Source organism: Molossus molossus, unplaced genomic scaffold (genome assembly GCF_014108415.1).
Source record: "Molossus molossus isolate mMolMol1 unplaced genomic scaffold, mMolMol1.p scaffold_m16_p_21, whole genome shotgun sequence".
Lineage (NCBI taxonomy): Eukaryota > Metazoa > Chordata > Mammalia > Chiroptera > Molossidae > Molossus > Molossus molossus.
The window spans coordinates 1,860,312-1,878,223 of NW_023425357.1; the positions used below are offsets into that span (position 1 = coordinate 1,860,312).

The following is a 17,912-nucleotide window of genomic DNA, read 5'->3' on the forward strand; positions in this document are numbered from 1 at the left end:
GGCCAGGACGGGGTGGCGGCCAGAGGGGGGTGGGGGAGGGGGAGCGGCGCGGGCGGAAGCGGCCAGGAAGGTCACTTCCGGCCTGGGCGCCCGTCCCCCTGACCCCAGGGTCTGAGTCGCCGCTGCCGCCGCTGCCACCATCCGTGAGGGAGGAGAGAGGAGGACGAGTGCGGCGCGGCGGCCCCGGGACCGAGGAGGTGAGGGGAGGGCGCGGGGACGGAGGGCGTGCGACCAGGGCTGGGGGGGCGCGCCTCGGGAACCGAGCTGCGGACGGGGGGCGGGCGGGAAGGCGGACGGCGAGCGCGACTGGGCGGTGAGTGCGCGTGCGCGCCGCTGGGGGGGCGTGAGGGCGCGCGGCCGGCGGGGCGGGGCGGGCGGGGGCGCGCCGGGAGGGCCACGGGCGAGCGCGTGCGAGGCGGGGAGTGCGCGTGCGCGAGCGCGTCGGGAGGGAGCGCGACCGGGAGGAGCGCGCGTGCGCAGCGCCGGGGGCTCTCCCCTGGGGCTCGGCTGCGGGTTGGGGTCGTCGCGTCCCTCCCCATCCTGCAAGGCTGGAGGTGGCCGGAAGTGGTGGCGACTCCTGGGGGAAGTTGAGGCCCCGGTGGGGGCGGGGGCCGTGCGGGCCGATCCTGCCTGACCGGAAGCCTGCCCCCCACTCCTTCCCCTTTTCAAAGCACCCGGGCCCGTTGCTGCCCCGGGCGGGCCGCGTGCGGCTTTTGACTCGGGCGATAATTACGGGCGTTCCGGCCGGCGGAGTCTCATTCATTCGCCCGGCGGGCGGGTGCAGAAAGCGCGTGCGTCCGCGGGGAAGCGGCTGGGCCAAGGTCAAGCCCCGTGTGGCCCGCACTGTAAGGCGAAGACGGTGGCCGGGCTCGCTGGCGACCCCGAGGCCTCCATGCTCCACTCTTGGCCACAAAGGGGGACACCCCAGCCCATGGAGTTGAGTACCCCTCCGACCCTTGGGGTTCTGCAAGTTGAGGATGGCGTGGCCCACAGGCTTGAGACCTGGCAGCGACTGTGGACGCAGTGCCGGGCACCAAGGACTGGGTCTGGAGCAGAGATGCAGACCAGGACACAGCCCCCACGTGCTAACCAGAGCCCTAAAGGAGAGGTCCAAGGGCCATGGGAGTCCAGAGAGGACAACCTGCCCGGCCCAGTCCAACTGGGGCGGACCGCGTTTGAGGAAGGGAGTGACTTGGCTGGGGTTTTCCTGTGTTTCCTGGTGCCAGGCCCCAGGTTGGGTAATGCTGAGTACCCAGCTGGGAACAGAGCTGACCTGGCTTGGGAAGCACAGGTGCTGTTGATCCTGGCTTATCTCCTCCCTAAGTCTGTAAGCCTCTTTGCTAAGTGCGGCTGGCCTTCCCCGGCTGCCTCTGCTGTGGTCCCCTCAGTCCCTTCGGCCTCAGCCCCTGAGAACACTCAGATCAGATTCCTCCTGGTGTTATCTCATGCCTTTATCCTTTTCCTTCTGGAAGCCTTCCAGAGCTAATCCCCACCCCCACCTTGGCAACGAAAGAAGGGTTTATCACTGTGCTCAGCCCATGCCCTGGGGTCAGATGACCTGGGTTTGAATCCCAGCCCCATCACTCAGACCTTGGTGACCTTAGGTAACTAACCTGGGTTTCTGTCCAGATAAAACAGGGATGATAATAATAGTGTTGACCTTGGTATGCTTTCTGTATACAGCCAGAGAAGGAGGCTGAGTGTTTGGAAAGGGCTCTGAAGCCTGGTGCTCCTAGGCTCCCATCCTCTAGTCCTGTGACCTTGGACCTGTCACTTCCTCTTTCCCAGACTGTTTCCTCTTTGTGCCCTAAGGTGGAGAGCACAGCCACCTTGGATAAGTCATGTCCATCAGGCTGCTGCACATGCCCGTCTTGTGCTGGGCACACAGGCACCGCCCCCTGCTCTAGTGAGAGAGCAGGTCAGTCAGCAAACATTTCTTGACATTCCCGTGGGTGAGACCCAGAGCTGGGTGGTGCTGGGCAGCAGTTCTGTCCTGGAGCAGCTCAGAGGCCTGTGGGAGACACACAGAAGCACAGGCAGATTGGTAGTGGGGTATGCAGAATAGCCTCCTTGGAGGTATAGGAGCTGGGGTCAGGATTGCTGATGTTAGCAGCATGTGGGCTCTGGGTTCTTTTTTTTTTTTAAATCTTCACCCAAGGACACTTTTTTATTTTTTGTTCAGATAGAGCGGGAGGGAGAGGAAAAGAGAGAGAAACATCGACATGAAAGGGACACATCGAGTGGCTGCCACCCGCATGACCCAACCAGGGCTGGGGACAAACTGCAACCGAGGCACGTGACCTTAATGGCAACTGAACCCGGGTCTCTGGACCGAAGGCCGACACTGTAACAGCTGAGCCAAACCGGCCACGGCGGCTCTGGGTCCTTGATTCTCAATTCTTGACTTTGTATAGGAAATATTTCACAATACTAGTTCAGGTGATTTTAAGAATATGTTTATTAAAGTGGGGACAGTGAAACAAAGGAAGGACTGAGGGTAGAAGAAGAGATCATAGCAACAGGAGTGAGCCTAGAAGTGGCCCTTTAGAAAGAAAGTCACAGACGCAGAAGAAGGAAGCCAGCTGGGCTGTGTGGTCTCAGGAAACATTACTGAGGCAAAACAAGGGCCCTTGGAAAGAGAAAGCAAAGATGCACGCCTTAGGAGAAAAGGCGCAGGCATGCTGGGTCCTTTGTCTTAAGAGTTTTTATCTGTTTTTTTTTTTTTGGTGGTACGTGCCCCTAACAGGAACCGAACCTGGGACACTCTGGTCCGCAGACCGACGCTCAACCGCTGAGCCAAACTGGCCAGGGCAATTTATCTGTTTTCTAAAACCAGGATTTTTAGGGGAGTACTCGGAGGATCTCTAGAATATTCATCAGCTTTCCAGGTGTATTTTTTAAGGGCCATGGTCTACTGATGGGTCAGTGCCAGGGCAGGGGGGTTATTGGTCATTGCATTTGGTCCTGATGTCAGCCATGGTGTTGCTTCATCTGGTTTTGCTGCTTTTCTGGGCCTGGAGCTGAAACAACTGAGGTCTAGATGTTATCTCTAGTTTTACCAAAATGCTCTCTCTATGGTCAACAGACCAGAGGCTTTGTTCCCAAGATTATTTAGTGCTGACCAGAACCTCAGTGTCCTGAGGGCTTAATGCTTAAGGGGATGGTTTTACCAGGGAGATGGAGGCAGGTGAGTCAGGGTGCTGGATGGGGCCAGTTTGAATCAGCTGGCCGTCAGTCTTCCAATTCCACTTCCCAAGGAGTTTCTTCCCTTTGTGTTCTGCCTTGCTATGGTTGGGGAGGATGTCCGGGGGAGGTGGAGTGTCTTGAGTTCACAAGGACGGAGGAATTGACCAAGAGAACCCTGGACTCCAGGAGGACAGTGGTGAGCTGTGGATGGGCAGTGGTAAAGGTCTGGCCATGGCCTTGAGTGACGGCCTGGCTGCCCAGGGTCATTGGTCACAGCCCTCTAACCTCACTTGTTCCTCCTCCTCATCCAGGGTCTCGGGAAATCAGCTGTGGCCCTGGCCGCCTGCTTGAAGCCAACTGCAAATGTGACCACACTCGATTACCGAGCACTTGGCAGGTGCCTGCCCTGTGCCTGATACTCACTGTCATAAGCCCTTAGAGATCCCGGGATGGAGGTAGATCCCCCATTTTAGGGGACTGGGTCCAAATCCAGGACCCACACAGCATCGGAGCGTGGGGCTGCCTGTGGTGAAGCTCAGCCCTTCACTCTGTTGACTTATTTCTTTGGGCCGAGAGTGGTGTCTGGGAGATAGGCTGTTCTGAGGCCTCTTAGGGGTCAGTCATCGGGCTGGGATGAGCTGCCGGTTGATACAGGGGATCTGAGACCCAGCCCTTCATTTCAGGAGTGACTTTCACAGGTGGCCGGACCCGGGCAGGAGGGGAGTTGGGGTTGTCAAATCACCCATGTCAGTAGCCCTGTTGCAGGAGCGCAGAGAGCCATGGGGTTTCTGGTTCTGTCTATGCCTTTGGGCTCACAGGACACTGCCTTCTCTCTCATGTGAAAGGGCGTCCTGTGTGGCCTTGTAGCTGGGGACACAGAGGCATCGGGTAGTCCGAGAGTGTTGGGTTCCTGGGGCTCCTGTGTGTGTGGGTCTGTCCTGGGAGGTAATCCCTGCCCTCCCAGAGCCAAGCTCACAGTCTGCTGGGGGGGGGGGGGGGGGGGGACACCCTCCCCATGGATATAGGACTCGCCTGCAGTAGTGGGAGGTATGGGGAATGAAGTAACAGTGACCTAAGGGAGAGGGACAGGAACCGCCTTGGAGTCTGGCTGACCCAGCGAGTCCTGGCCCTGCTGCCCTGGCTGTGTGACATTGGCCACTGAGCTTGTCCGAGCCCTGGCCTGAGGGCAGTACTGGGCCCTTACTTAGCACCTGGCTCAGTGGGCACCTCAGAGGCAGCATTTCTTTGGTCTTGAGGCCAAGGTCATGTGGTAGAGGGTGGGGGCAAAGTTGGACCTAGGAGCCTGCCCCAGAAGCTTGTCCTCCGGTCTCTGGGTGGTTATTTGGTCAGGATTTTGTGCCTACAGCACCCCATGCCTGGGGTCTGCGATGCGGCCTGTGCTAGATGAATCTGGTCTGCTGTTTGAGAGACGGCAGTTGAGCTGAGGGAAGGGACAAGTCTGGGAAGGCTTCCTGGGAGAGGTGCTGTTCTCACTGGGCCCTGGCAGCAAATCTGGAAGTGCCTGCCGGAAAGGCCAGGGACGGAGAGGTCCTACCCAGGGGATGGAGGCGGGCCCCATGGCCAGGTTGAGGGGTGACAGCTGTAAGATGGCCTGTGGGGGGGTTCCAGATCTTTTTTATTTTTATTTTTATTGTCCTGAAGAGTAGTTTTGTGTGTTAAACAATCTTCAGTTACTAACATTCAAGAATCTGGAGACACTGGATGGTAGCAGGTGGCCCCTCCCAGGTGGGCCTGCTACCATAAAAATGGGTCAGGGTTCTAGGAGTTCCAGAAACTTCTCATGCAGAAAGAGGGGTGGTGACAGAGGCCTCAGGTGCCCACTCTGACCTCACTCACTTTCTAGCCCAGGCCCCTGGGCAGGCTGGAGGAAGCAGCAGTGGTGGGCTCTGCGAGCCGCCTGACCCACGGAGAGACGAGAAGGGCGCAGGGCCTGCGGTGCTCAGCTGTCAACTACACAGGAAGCCCGAGGGAGGCACAGGTCACAGCCCCGGGATGGGACCGGGGTGTAATCCCCCAGCTCACTCCAGACGCGGTGGGAGATCTACACAGACCGGCCTCGGGTGGAGGGCTAAGATCTGGATGGTGTCAGAGACACCCAGCGCCAGAGGGGACAGGCCAGGTTTCAGCCCGGAGGGAGCGTGAAGCCTCACAGAAAAGGGAAGTGGGGGCAGGCTGAGGCTACGGGGCTTCCCACCACTCGGGGGCCACCGGCTGGGGCAGTGCCTGTGGCTGAGGAGGGTGCGAGGGTCGGAGGCAGCCCCGCTGAGTCAGCAGCTTGCGTGGGCGGCAGACCAGACCCCACGGAAGGAAATGAGGAAGATTGTTCTAGAAGGCCTGTGGATGCTGGAAGGAAGGGGTCTGGGATGTGATGTGGGGCGGGGCTTGGCCTCCAGGGAGGGGACACGAGCTCCCCCTTGAAAGGGGGGCCGGCACAGGCAGGGAGGTGGGCTGGAGTGAGGGCCCAGGGCCCAGGGCCCTGGCAGGGTGGTGGGAGGGGCTCGGGTTCTGGAGTGGGCGCAACTGCACGTGCTGTGGGCAGTTCAGGGAGGGGGTTCGTGCTGTGGGCAGTTCAGGGAGGGGGTTCGTGAGCTGAGCTGCCTTTAAAACCCGCCTTAACTCAGATGATCCCTCACCGCGCCGTCCCCAGGCCCACGTGTGTGCAGCAGGCGTGACTGTTGCCACAGTGCTTTCAGGACACTGGTGACGCTGAAAGAGACGCCGTACCCCGGCCTGGGAACCGCGGAGCGATAATCCTTGCGGGTCTGCCTGTCTGGACCGTCCTGTCTGTGGACTCGCACGCGGGCGTTTGGAGGCCGTGGTGAGGCAGCGCCTCGCACCTCGTGTATGACAGCCCCCCCGCAGGGGCCGACTTGTTTGCTGTGGCGCTTGGGCCCTGTCCCACTCTGGCTCAGACTCGTGCTTCTGCGGGTGCGTGTTGTGTGGACGTGCTGCCATTTCTCCGGGGTGTGTGGCCAGAAGCCGAGTGCTGGGTCCCACCCGCAGAGCATGGGTCTCCGTGTGCCCACATCCTCACTCATATCTGTTTCTGCCCTTGTGCCCACCCCAGCGGTGTGCAGCAGCCCTCACGTGCGTCCCAATGGCAGTGATGTTGAGTATCTTGTGACATGCCGTCAGCCCTGTGCATGTTTCTTTGGAGACATGCTGTTCTGATCCTTTGCCCTCTTTAACTTGGGTTGTTTGAGCAGAGGGACTTACAAAGATGAGTTGTCTATGGTGTGAGGAGGAGGAGTGGGCAGGGAGCACATGTGCACATGACTTTGCAGGGTGGGGGTCAAGGCTGAGAAGTAGTCACTGGATTTGGTGACCAGGGGTGAGAGGGGGCTGTGGTCAGGGAGTGGCCCGAGTGTCAGGGGAGGTGGTGGAGGGGAAGCAGGGAGGGGGAGAAAGCCAGTGGGCACATGAGAGCAGGGTCTGGGGTAGGGAGAGGAGCTGGGCTGAGGGCAGACGGTGGAGGGGCAGCTGTTTCCTGCCAGGGAAGAAGCCCAGTGAGCTGAGCTGGCTGCCGGGGGGAGGAGGAGGGCTGGCAGCAGAAGAAAGAGCAGGGTAATTGGTGGGCAGGCATCCAGAGGAGGTGGGTGGGATCTAATAACAACAATAACAATAATTTGTCTACAGCTTACTAGCCGCAGGGCCCTGACAGCTCTGCGTGCTAATTGGATCGCCCAAGGGCCTGGCTCGGGTGGGTGGGGAGCAGGGACTGGGGGGAGCTTTGAGCTTCTGGCTGAGAACTGGGGGAGCTGGGTGGGGAGGTCCAGGCAGGGCAGGAGCCCCCTTTCTGCCTCAGAAGTTGTCCATATCTATGGTCAGGCTGACTCAGAATTCCCCGGGTCTTGTCCAGGGATCTGCGAGTCCTGCCAGCCAGGTTGGGGATGCCCAGGCCACAGCCTGCTTCTTCTTCTCTGCAGTCACCCCCCAGATGGGAAGGGGCAGTCCCTCAACTCTGAGATCCTGGGGCAGGACCAGAGGCCTCAGCAGCTTCGTGAGTGAGTGAGCAAGACAGGAGGGACCTGGGTCACGTTCAGTGAACACCCTTCTTGACGCTCCCAGGACCCTCGCAACTCCCACCATGGGCTCTGCGGGCCCCTGCTGTTCCCTGGGCGCTGAGGCCCCGCGTGTGCAGGGTCACTGACATGCATCCCCACCCCCGACATTCCGTCCATCTGTACCAGAGGCTTTCCCACACGTCCGCAGGGGCAGCAAGGTTCTCCTTTCCCCTTCGGCTCTCAGGGTTTCCAGCCGAGATGGACTCGTGACAGAGAAGCCCACGAACGGTGTCCATGGCAGGAGTGACCAGGCCTGAGAGCTTGTACAGGTGACGGCAGGGACTTGCCGTCCCTGGGACACTGAAGGAGAAGAGATCTTTGAACGACGTGTTTGTACAGACTCCTCCTCAGCCTCGACTCCCTGTGTCTGCAGAAGAGACTTTCTTCCTTCTGGGCAGAGGGCACTTTCCAGGTGGTGGGGAGAGCTTCATCTGTTCTGGGACGAAGGAGGTTGAGCGCCCTTCTTGTACCTGCTGTGGTCTGGAAGTCAAGATAAACTGGCAAAGTGGACTGTTTCAGGTGGACTTCTCAAGACTAGCTCTCCTGCTTTGTTCCCTTTCCTGTGTTCCTGGCCCGTTCTACCACGAAAACCATGTGCGTGCTTCCTCTGCTGTGTCCTGCCAGTAGGGCTCCTGATCATCATCACGCATCGGCTGAACGCATGCGGATCTTGGGTGGCCGACACCTTAAATACTACAGACAGAAGGACCACCATCCCCGACTGCTTAGCCCAGGACTGCCCAGAGCCTGCAGGTTCCCTGGGACAGATGAGGATGGTCCCCACTGCCCACAGCCCTGCGATGCCCTGGCTGCAGGAGCCAGGCCCCAGCTGGAGGCTCCAGCCAAGAAGCCCCTGTTATTGCTGCACACTCAGCTAGCTACTGCAGGGGAGCACACGGAACCCCTTGGCAAACAAGTTTGGATGGAGAAGGCAGAGGAGCAGCTTACCCCATCCCACTTCCACCCACACAGTGCCTGGCGTCTTTCTAGTCATTCTTTTATGAATATTTAACATGCACTGTGTGAACAGAGAGCCTACCCTTGTTCAGTCTATCCACTTAACTGAGCCGTAACTCACACACTGTAAAACCCGCCCCTTTATCAACATGTGTAGTTCAGTATTGCTCAGATATTTACAGTGTGCCCCGTGTGGCCAGCACTGTCAGCCACTCTGTCCTGGACATTTCTGTGTGGCCCTTTGTGGCCACTCCTTTCACCCAGCCTGTGGGTCATCTGATTTCTGGCTGCTGTTAAGAGCAGCTGTGTGGTCATGTGCTTTATTTATGGGGCACACCTGGTAACTCCTTCCCCTCTGAGGACCCACCAGACCCTCTGCCCCAGTGGCTGCCGGGTCCCAGTGTTGGACATGAGGGCCCCTGTGCGGTACCCATTTACCAGTGTTACCTACTCGCCCCTCAGCACCCTATGAGTCTCTCAGATGATGCGTGGTCCTCACGGCCACCGGAAAGTATACCGGCTTGGAGTGTTTTTACCTTCACAGAAGCATTATCATTGTAAATAAAAAAATGGAGAGGAAGATTTAAAAAGTTACATTTGCCATCCCCGCGGTCAGCGGAGACCGGCTGTTTTGGAGGCTGTGACGCCCCTCAGTGTGCCCGCGTGGTGCACTCGCACTGTCCCCGCAGCGGGCTCGAGTTCGCCCCAGTTCCCCTGCTCCGGATCTTGCTGTGATGAACTTTAAACGCGGGGAGTTTTCTGAGGTTGGGTCCCCATGAGCTGGGGAGCAAGGTCTCCAGGCAGGGGCCGCCTCCCGATCGGCTGGCCGTGTCACCAGGACTGGATTCACCTGCCCCGGCAGCCATGTTGTAGGTGCTGGGTGCCCAGTGGTCTCAGGGTCCCTGGGGAGGGGAGGTGGGGGCTGGGGCTTCTCTGAGGAGGTGACGCTCCGCAGCCCTGGTGAAGGATGGCGGCAGGCATGTGCATCTCCATCTGCGTCCTGACATCGCGTGTATCCCGGGAGTTGCTGTCTCCTGAGCCCGGCACTGAGTGATTTTGGCGCCCTGCCGTGGCTGCTGCAGGCCAGGTGTGCTTGCTGTGTCTCAGCCCGGTTCCGCATCGGTAAAGCTTGTGATGGTGATCGCCTCAAAAGGACCCGCATTTCACGTGACTCCCCAGTCCCTCCTGGCCTGCAAGGCCCTGAGGGAGAATCGGCGCACATTTGCTGCCAGGCGGGGTTCTGCCGGCCCTTCGCACATGCCTCCCCTCAGGCTGCTCTTCATGGCTTTCTTGGAGATCCTTCCAGACCGCCCTGACCCACTTCCTGCTCCTCATGGCCATGTTCCTGGGGCTGTATCCGCAGGTCCCTGCGTGTTGGGAAGGGGGCTGTCACTGGGGTGGGCCGGTGGTTGCGGGTGGCTGAAGTCTGGTTGGTTTCCCATCCAGTGGGGACAAGCAGGCCGTTTCTTCACAGTCCCTCTGTCTGCAGGACCGAGCTGGGCACTCTGAGCTCAAGTGCTGATTGGAGCTGAGATGCACCTGCCCTCCCAGGCTCTGTCTGGCATCCAGTAAACTCTGTCCTTCTGTCTCATCCCCTTCTAACAGGGACCCATACATGGAGCTGCGGGAAGAGGCCTGGTCTCCGGGGCCGCTGGATTCTGAGGACCAGCAGATGGCCAGTCACGAGAACCCAGGTGAGGCAGCCTCGGGCACTTGTCACCTGACCCCGCGCCCTTCCCCTGGACACTGGGCTCCCTCGTTTCCCTCCCGTGTCTTTGGGGTTGCCCATCCTTCCTCCAGAGGCCCCGGCACCTTAACCCAGCCTCAGCCAGGCACTCCCTGGGCCAGGCAGGGTCTCTAAGTTTCGTTTTGGTCGCCGTCCCTGGGGGCCCCTGGGGCCACCTCACTGCCCCTCGTTAGGGGTTGCCCCTGCTCTCCCAGCACCCTAGGTGCCCTGCCCCTTTCCTAGGGGCTCCTCGATTCTCCCAGGCAAGAAACTCTTTAGACCGGGGTGGCAAACCCAAATGCTGCCGGCTGGAAGGCAACAGTCAGGGTGAAGGGGGTGGGGTGGGAAGCTGGGCTTTTAGAAATCTCTAAAATCGGGACGGGTTTCACCTAATGAAGCACTGTTTGGGCTGAATCACACTCACCGCTCAGTGGAAGCTGGGTCCGCGCCCAGGGGCTGGCGCCCGCCGCTGAGGCGTCTTCACGGGGCATCGCGCTGCCACGGGTTGCAGACGCCCACGGCAAAGGGCCGGCGGAAACACTTCCACACTTCCGGCTGGGCAGGCCGCCCCGGTAGCGGAAGTAGGCACTGACTGGGCGGAAGTGAGGGGGCCCGACCACGAGCCAATAAAACTTTATTCAGAACACAGGCGCTGGGGGGCAGCCCCGTGCGCTCGCTCCCTGGGCGGCCGAGGGCGGGCAGGCGGCCACTTGATGAGGCCTGGGCGCCTTCTGCTCCCGTGTCCGAGATTCCGGCGGTGGGCTCCCCGCTCCGCCCTTCCCCATTTCCCCCAGGCCCGCTCCCCCCTCCTTCCTGTCACAGTCCTTGGCCTTTTTGCCTTTTAAAAATTAACCTGAAAGTCTAGTTCCTTGTGGAAATTTCAAACATAAACAGTGTAACAATTCCACTTTACCCCACCAGCTTCTGCGGATAGCAACTGGGCTGGTCTTGTTTCACACTGCGCCCCTAGTGTTATGGGTTTATTATTATTTATTTATTTTATCTTAATTTTTTTGTTTTAATTCTCACCCAAGGATATTTTTCCATTGACTTTTTTAGATAGCCTGGGAGGGAGGGAGGAAGAGGGAAACATAGATTGGTTGCCTCCCGCACAACCCCAGTCAGGGCCGGATGGAACCTGTAACTCAGGCATGTGCCCTTGACTGGGAATCAGTGCTCCAACTGCTGAGCCACACTGGCCAGGACGGTGGGTGTGTTTTTAAATAAAATCCCAGACATTATATAATTTACCTAAAATTCTCCAACAGATAAGGACTCAAAAAGAACAAAAACCAGCCAACTGCAAAACACGTATCTCATGTACAATGTTCCTCCTTAACACCATCTAATACTCTGTGTTAAAGTATCCAAAATTGTCCCCAAAGTGTGTGTGTGCCTTGGAGTAAGTGAAGTTTCTGTTCTACAAGTTGTTCATTGTGTCACTTTCTTCAGAAAACGTCTGAGGAGTGCGGGCGGGTCCTCATGCCCCCTTGGCTAGCTCGCCGGGGGTCTGGCAGAAATCTCTGCTGGGATGCCACCACCTCGTGACATCCCCTTAGCTCCGCTCATAAGCCTTGTGGCCCGGATCTTCCAAGTGCCATGCGCCCCACTGCCTGCCGAGCCGGTCTCCCTGTGACGTCACAGGCTGACGTCATGGGGAGCAGGTCCAGCCAGGAGTGGCTGCCCTGGTCCTGGTCCGTTTTCCTCCGGCCTTTGGTGAGGGGGTGGGGCCGGGGGAGGGCAGCACGTGGAGGGCAGGGTCGCCTCCATGGAAAGGTGAGTGAGCACCCCCAGGCGGAAGGGAACCGTGTGGGGTACCCATCCCAGCGCAAGGAGCAGCCTGGCCCTGAGACAGCCCAGCACCCCGTCGAGCCAAGTGGGGTCCTCAGCTAGCTGCGAGGCCCCAGGGCCCAGAGGAGTGACCGAGGGGAGGAGGACGGCCGTACGGAAGGCGCGCTGAGCCCGTGGGCGGAGAGGATCTGGGTGAGGTTGACGGGCCAAGGACCCCTCGGAGTTCCCGTGTCAGCAACTAGATGTGGCTGCAGTTCCCAGGAGAAAGTGGGCGGTGCCAGCTCAGCTCAGCCCCGCGCATGCGGGCCTGGAGTCTCCCTGACCCCGCCCCTTGCACGTTGGAATTCTGTGCATCTGCGCATGTGCATCTCAAATGGACCCTGCAGGCCGTGGCTACGCGTCTCAACACCAGGGTCGCTGGCTGCACTGACCTCCCCGTCGTCCTTGCGTCCACTCTTGGTGCCCACTCTTGTCCATGACTGCCAGCGTGGGTCTCTCGAACTGGAGGCCAGGTTCTGGCTCATCTGGAGTGTACCCACGCCCTGCACCGCTCATCTAGCCTGCGACCACCTGGCTCAGTGCCCCCAGCACGGATGTGGGAGCCCTTGCTCGTTCAGTGTCACAAACAGGACTCCAGCGAAGACAGCCTCCCTGGGGAGGCCCGCCTCAGGGCCAGCAAGGCCTCGCTGGGAAAGGGCTGCGGCTGGAGGAGATGCAGTGACCCGTGGAGAGGGCAGCGCTGGCATGGACAAAGGCCCCATGGAGGGCTTGCCGAAGGACACCAGGCAGTGTGGCAGGGCCATCGGGGACCCGCTCAGCTGCCCGGGAACACCCACTCAATAGTGGCTTCAACCAAAAGGAGGTTGAATATTATCTGGGGCATCTGGCTGGAGGTGGGTGCTTCCAGGGGTGGTTAATTCAGCCATTCCTCCATGAGCCACCGAAGTCCGGATCCTGGTGGCCTCCTCTGTGCCATCCTGAGATGGAGCCTCAGTCCCAGCCAACTGCCCCCCTAGAAAACCACCAAAGGCAGAAGGACAGGAAGGGAGAGAGGAGGGAGGCAGGGTCTGCTTTCTGGGCACCTGTCCCTCCATCAGCTTTTAGTTTGGGTCTTGCTGACACAGGAGGTAGCCTTGGAATCACCAAGACTGTTTTTTCTGGCTCATCTCCATGGGGACTTTTCTGGCAAGAGGGAGAGGGGCCTGATTGGCAGCACCCAGGATGTCCCCGCATGGAGAGGGCAGCACGTGGGCTCAGTGGTGCCTTGGGAGCTGTCTGTAGTCACTGAGGGGAAGGACGCCGAACCTGGGGGATGTCCTTCCGTGGAGGTGGCCGGCCCCTCGGGAGCTGGGCGACCTTTCCGCAGGCCATCCTGGGTAGAGGCTTCCCCATGGCCAGTGGCCTGCAGGCTCGGTGTTCCCTGGAGACTGCGGGCTGGCGTTAGGGCCCCAGCTGCAGGCGAGGAGGCTGGGCTTCGGGATGAGGTTTCTGAAGAAAAGATTCCAGCCCTCCGCAGAAGTTGGAACCTCCCCATCCTGATGACAAGTCGCCTTGAGGCGGAGAAGACACTGTGTCTGTCACCTGAGGCAGGCCCTGGCTACTGCTGGCTAGGTGGCTCTGGAACTCCCACGGCATGCTGTTCTGTCGTCAAGGCCCGAAGTCGTTTATGTGGTCGTTTCCTCGATCTGCACACACCCCAGGCCTGTGTGTGTGTGTGTGTGTGTGTGTGTGTGTGTTTATTTAATCCTCACCCGAGGATATTTTTTCCATTGATTTTTAGAGGGAGGGAGAGGGAAGGAGGGAGAGAGGAACATTGATGTGAGAGAGACACATCGATTGGTTGCTGCACACACCCCTACCAGGGCCAGGGATTGAACCTGCAACCCAGGTACTTGCCCTTGACTGGGAATCAAACCTACAGCCCTTCATTGTGTGGGCCGATGCTCTAACCACTGAGAACATTGTCCAGGGCCTGAATGTTTATTTATATGAGACAGGAATAGTTTCCCAGAACAGTCCTCTCTGTACTCACAGACAGCACACAAGACCTTCCCTTCTTCCGCTCTCTGCCATCCATCTGCCATCGAGCTGGGCCGCTGCAGCCTGTGACCCTGGTGGCCGTGCTGCCCTGGCGCTGTGCTCCACTCAGCGGCTGAGACAGGAAAGCACTCGGGTCGGTTCTTTCAGATGCGATCCACTCACCTAGGACATTTGGGGGAACCTCAGAAGTGTTACCATTTTCCCCTGCCTTTGAACATTGGTGGAGAGGGTGTCCAGATTCCCAAGCTGATGACTTTGGCAGTGGCTGGCACTCTGTAAGCTCTCCATGTGTCTCCCGCTCTGCACCAGCCTCTCCGGGCCGGCTGGTCATCTCGGGCTTCTCACAGTTCTCATGGTCGAAATGCCGATCGAAGATGCTGGGGTGCTGGGACAGCAGCCTGCTGCACTGTCTCACGGGCAAATCCAGGGTTGGGAGGAAGGCCGCCCCATGCACGGCTGGCTTTCTGACCTGCTGCCTGGCCCCTTGTCCTGGTGGCCCCAGCCTGGAGTTCCCAGGGTGGGATGAGAGGGGCGTTGGTCAGGCAGTGGTGGGGTAGCAGAGCCATCCACGCCCATCTCGGGGCCTTAGCTACAGGTATTCAGAGAGAAGCAATCTAAAAATAGGAATAGAAATTCAGAAGGTTCTGATTCTGAGGAGGGAGCTCTCCCAAAAAGATGGCATCACCTGCAGGGGACAAAGTTCCGATGTTCCCGTCAGCTTGCTGTCACAGGTCAGTGTGCTTTGGAATCTCAGAGAGGAAACTTGGGGTGCTACGTTCCAGCCCTGGATCCCCAGGCCCCACCTAAAACAGTGCGCATGGCAAACCCGGCTCCCCTGGGCCACGCTGACCACATGCCCATGTGGAGCTGTCCCTGTGAGCCCAGGACAGAGCTGGGGTGCAAACCAGCAGCCACACACCCGTGTAGAGCTGTCTCTGTGAGCCCAGGACAGAGCTGGGGGTGCAAACCAGCAGCCACACACCCGTGTAGAGCTGTCCCTGTGAGCCCAGGACAGAGCTGGGGTGCAAACCAGTAGCCACGTGCCCGTGTGTGCTAGCATCCTTGGTACATCTCAGCCCTCTTCCCTTGTCAGCCAGCGTGGTCTTGGGGACAGTGTTGCAGTGCTTTGTGCCCTGCTGTGTGTGGTGCTGGGACACTGGGGTGCACCTGGGGCAGCCGAGATGGGGGGAGGACTGTGCTGCACTCGGGTGGTCAGGGCCCTAGGAGAGTCAGTTGGGGTGGGGAGGTGCCCACCATCACCCTCTGGCTGGGGGCCCAGCCGCAGGAGAGCGGAAGTGGCAGGTGCACAAGGTGGGGAGAGGGCTTTTCTGGGCAGCATGTTCGTGGGGGTGTCCGGCAAGACCAAGGTCCCACTGGGCAGGTGACCCACAAAACCAGGGACCCATGTGAGGATGTCTGTAAGAGTGGCTATGTTATGTAAGGGTTAATGGGGGCCCAGACCTCCCTGCTGGCCTGTGGTCCCATTCACCTGGTTCCCTAACTCTCCATTCTGCCAGGATAGTGTCCTAGGGCCCACATGTGACACCCTCACTCCCCAACTTGTGCCCCTTCAAAGTCCCTGGGCCAGGGTCGCTGCATTCAGGGCTGGCCCTGCCACCCTGTCCTTCCCAGTGAGCTCTCCCCAGAACCCCCTGCCCCTAGCCAGTGTCCCTCCTGTGTCCCAGGCATTTTCTAGATGTACAGGACAGTCGTGAAGCAGCAGCCTGGAGAGCTGGGTAGTGGACAGATGAATGGTTGGGGAAGTGGCTAGACTAGTGGGTGCTCTGAGGAAAATGGGCAGGACGGGTGGAGACCGGTGGGCACCTCCCAGGGTCAGGTCTCTGCAGAGAGGGGTGCACCGCCCCGCCCATGTCACGGGAGCCTGCGAGGGCGCCAGGAGGTGAATGGGCTGCCCACCCCCTGCACAGGGGCAGGTGGGACAACCCGGTTGCAGCCCCTGCCCTGGCTAGCCCTCCACTCACACGGATGGGTCCTGTATGAGCTTGGTCTCTGACTCCTCTCCCCTCCCACTCTCTTGCCTTCTAGTGGACATTCTCATCATGGATGATGACGACGTGCCCACCTGGCCCCCTACCAAGCTGTCCCCGCCCCAGTCCGCGCCCCCGGCCGGACCCCCGCCCCGGCCGCGGCCGCCCGCCCCCTACATCTGCAACGAGTGCGGCAAGAGCTTCAGTCACTGGTCCAAGCTGACGCGGCACCAGCGCACGCACACGGGCGAGCGGCCCAACGCCTGCACCGACTGCGGCAAGACCTTCTCGCAGAGCTCGCACCTGGTGCAGCACCGGCGCATCCACACCGGCGAGAAGCCCTACGCCTGCTCCGAGTGCGGCAAGCGCTTCAGCTGGAGCTCCAACCTCATGCAGCACCAGCGCATCCACACCGGCGAGAAGCCCTACGCCTGCCCCGACTGCGGCCGCAGCTTCACGCAGAGCAAGAGCCTGGCCAAGCACCGGCGCTCGCACAGCGGCCTCAAGCCCTTCGTGTGTCCGCGCTGCGGCCGCGGCTTCAGCCAGCCCAAGAGCTTGGCGCGCCACCTGCGGCTGCACCCGGAGCTCTCCGGGCCCGGCGTAGCGGCCAAGGTGCTGGCGGCCAGCGTGCGCCGGGCCAAGGCGCCCGAGGAGGCGGCGGCGGCAGACGGCGAGATCGCCATCCCCGTGGGCGACGGCGACGGCATCATCGTGGTGGGCGCGCCGGGGGAGGGGGCTGCGGCGGCCGCAGCTGTGGCGGGCACCGGGGCCAAGGTGCCGGGGCCCCGCTCCCGGCGCGCGCCGGCCCCCAAGCCATACGTGTGCATGGAGTGTGGGCAGGGCTTCGGGCAGGCAGCCGGGCTCCTGGCGCATCAGCGCGCCCAGCACGAGGACGGGCTCGGGGCGGCGGGGGGCGAGGAGCCCGCGCACATCTGCGTGGAGTGCGGCGAGGGCTTCGTGCAGGGCGCCGCGCTGCGCAGACACAAGAAGATCCACGCCGTGGGTGCGCCCTCGGTCTGCAGCCGCTGCGGACAGAGCTACTACCGGTCCGGCGGGGACGATGAGGAAGACGAGGACGAGGCGGCAGGTGGCCGGTGCAGCGAGTGCCGAGGCGGGGAGGCCCGGTAGGGGTGAGGGGCCCGAGGGGTCAGGGCCCCTCGGGCTCAGCGGGAGCGATGGCGCAGGACCCAGAGACCCGGGGAGAAATGGACCGAGGGGCCCGGGCCCGCAGCGACCTCCCAGGCAGCTGCCTGCCCCGCGGTGCAGTGTCTTCGGGAAGGGTGCTGGGGTGCTCACCTTGCTGCCGCGCACCCCCGAGCCCCCGCGCTGGACCTGGCCTGTCCCTTGTAGTTCTCCGCGGAGCCGGAGATAGACGATGCGAACTAGAGACCAAGAGGACAAACCCACGAGCGAAAGACCGACTCCCCACTTTCTCTCCCCCCACAGTCGAGGGGCTGGCAAAGAATGGAGAGCAATTGGGCTCTTCCATTTAGGGGGAGCCTAGAGAGGGAAGGTAAAGAGGGGGGGATCCTTTCCTCTTTTAGAATTTTCTTTTAATCGTACCCACCCAATCCCATTACCATTATTTTTCTCCCCCCTTGAATCCCATCCTTTTTCTTGCCCAAGCCCTCCCTCTCGGTCATGGGTCTGGGGGCGCAGGAATGTGGAGGCAGAACCAGCCTGGTTCCAAGGTGCCCCTCAGAGAACTGGCCCCTCCCTATTCCATGGCCTGGGTGGTGGAGGATGGGTGGGGGCCAATAAACGGCACCATCTGATTGTCTGCTGTGCGTGGTTCTTGCGTTGGAGAGGGAGAAGGGCCAGAGGGTAAGTAGAGGGGTCCCTGCCAGGTAGCAGCCGTGGAGGGGACAGTGGCCAGGGGCCAGGACTTCAGAGAGCCAAAGCCTGCTGAGTAGCTGCCCAGTGAGTCCATGCCCAGCCTGGGTACAGACGGGGCTGTTGTCCTGGAAGTGACGGGCAGGGCACCTGCAGCAGACTCCGGCCACCGAGAGGTGGCCACCAGTGTCCAGGCTTGTGAGGAACAGGCGTTTACTGCTGCCTTTTAAAGGAATCCCAGTCTCAGTTCACACAGGTCCTGTTCACTCAAGGGACAGCGAGGCTGGTGGCTCTCCTCCACGGGGC

General features: G+C 60.4%; 1 protein-coding gene across 1 annotated transcript; it reads left to right on the forward strand.

Moving 5' to 3' along the window:
• The first annotated feature begins 71 nt into the window (after positions 1-71).
• ZNF787 (zinc finger protein 787) lies at positions 72-17,553 on the forward strand. The gene is made up of 3 exons (XM_036274222.1): positions 72-197; positions 9,834-9,922; positions 15,832-17,553. Exons 2-3 carry the CDS (start codon positions 9,844-9,846, stop codon positions 16,899-16,901), a joined length of 1,149 nt encoding a protein of 382 aa, XP_036130115.1. The 5' UTR covers positions 72-197; positions 9,834-9,843; the 3' UTR covers positions 16,902-17,553.
• Positions 17,554-17,912: the final 359 nt, after the last annotated feature.

Bases quoted from the DNA above. Each gene is read 5' to 3' on its own strand.
- ZNF787 (XM_036274222.1), top strand. From the start codon at position 9,844: ATGGAGCTGCGGGAAGAGGCCTGGTCTCCGGGGCCGCTGGATTCTGAG. The intron at 9,923-15,831 runs GTGAGGCAGCCT...CTTGCCTTCTAG, and splicing joins GGCCAGTCACGAGAACCCAG to TGGACATTCTCATCATGGAT.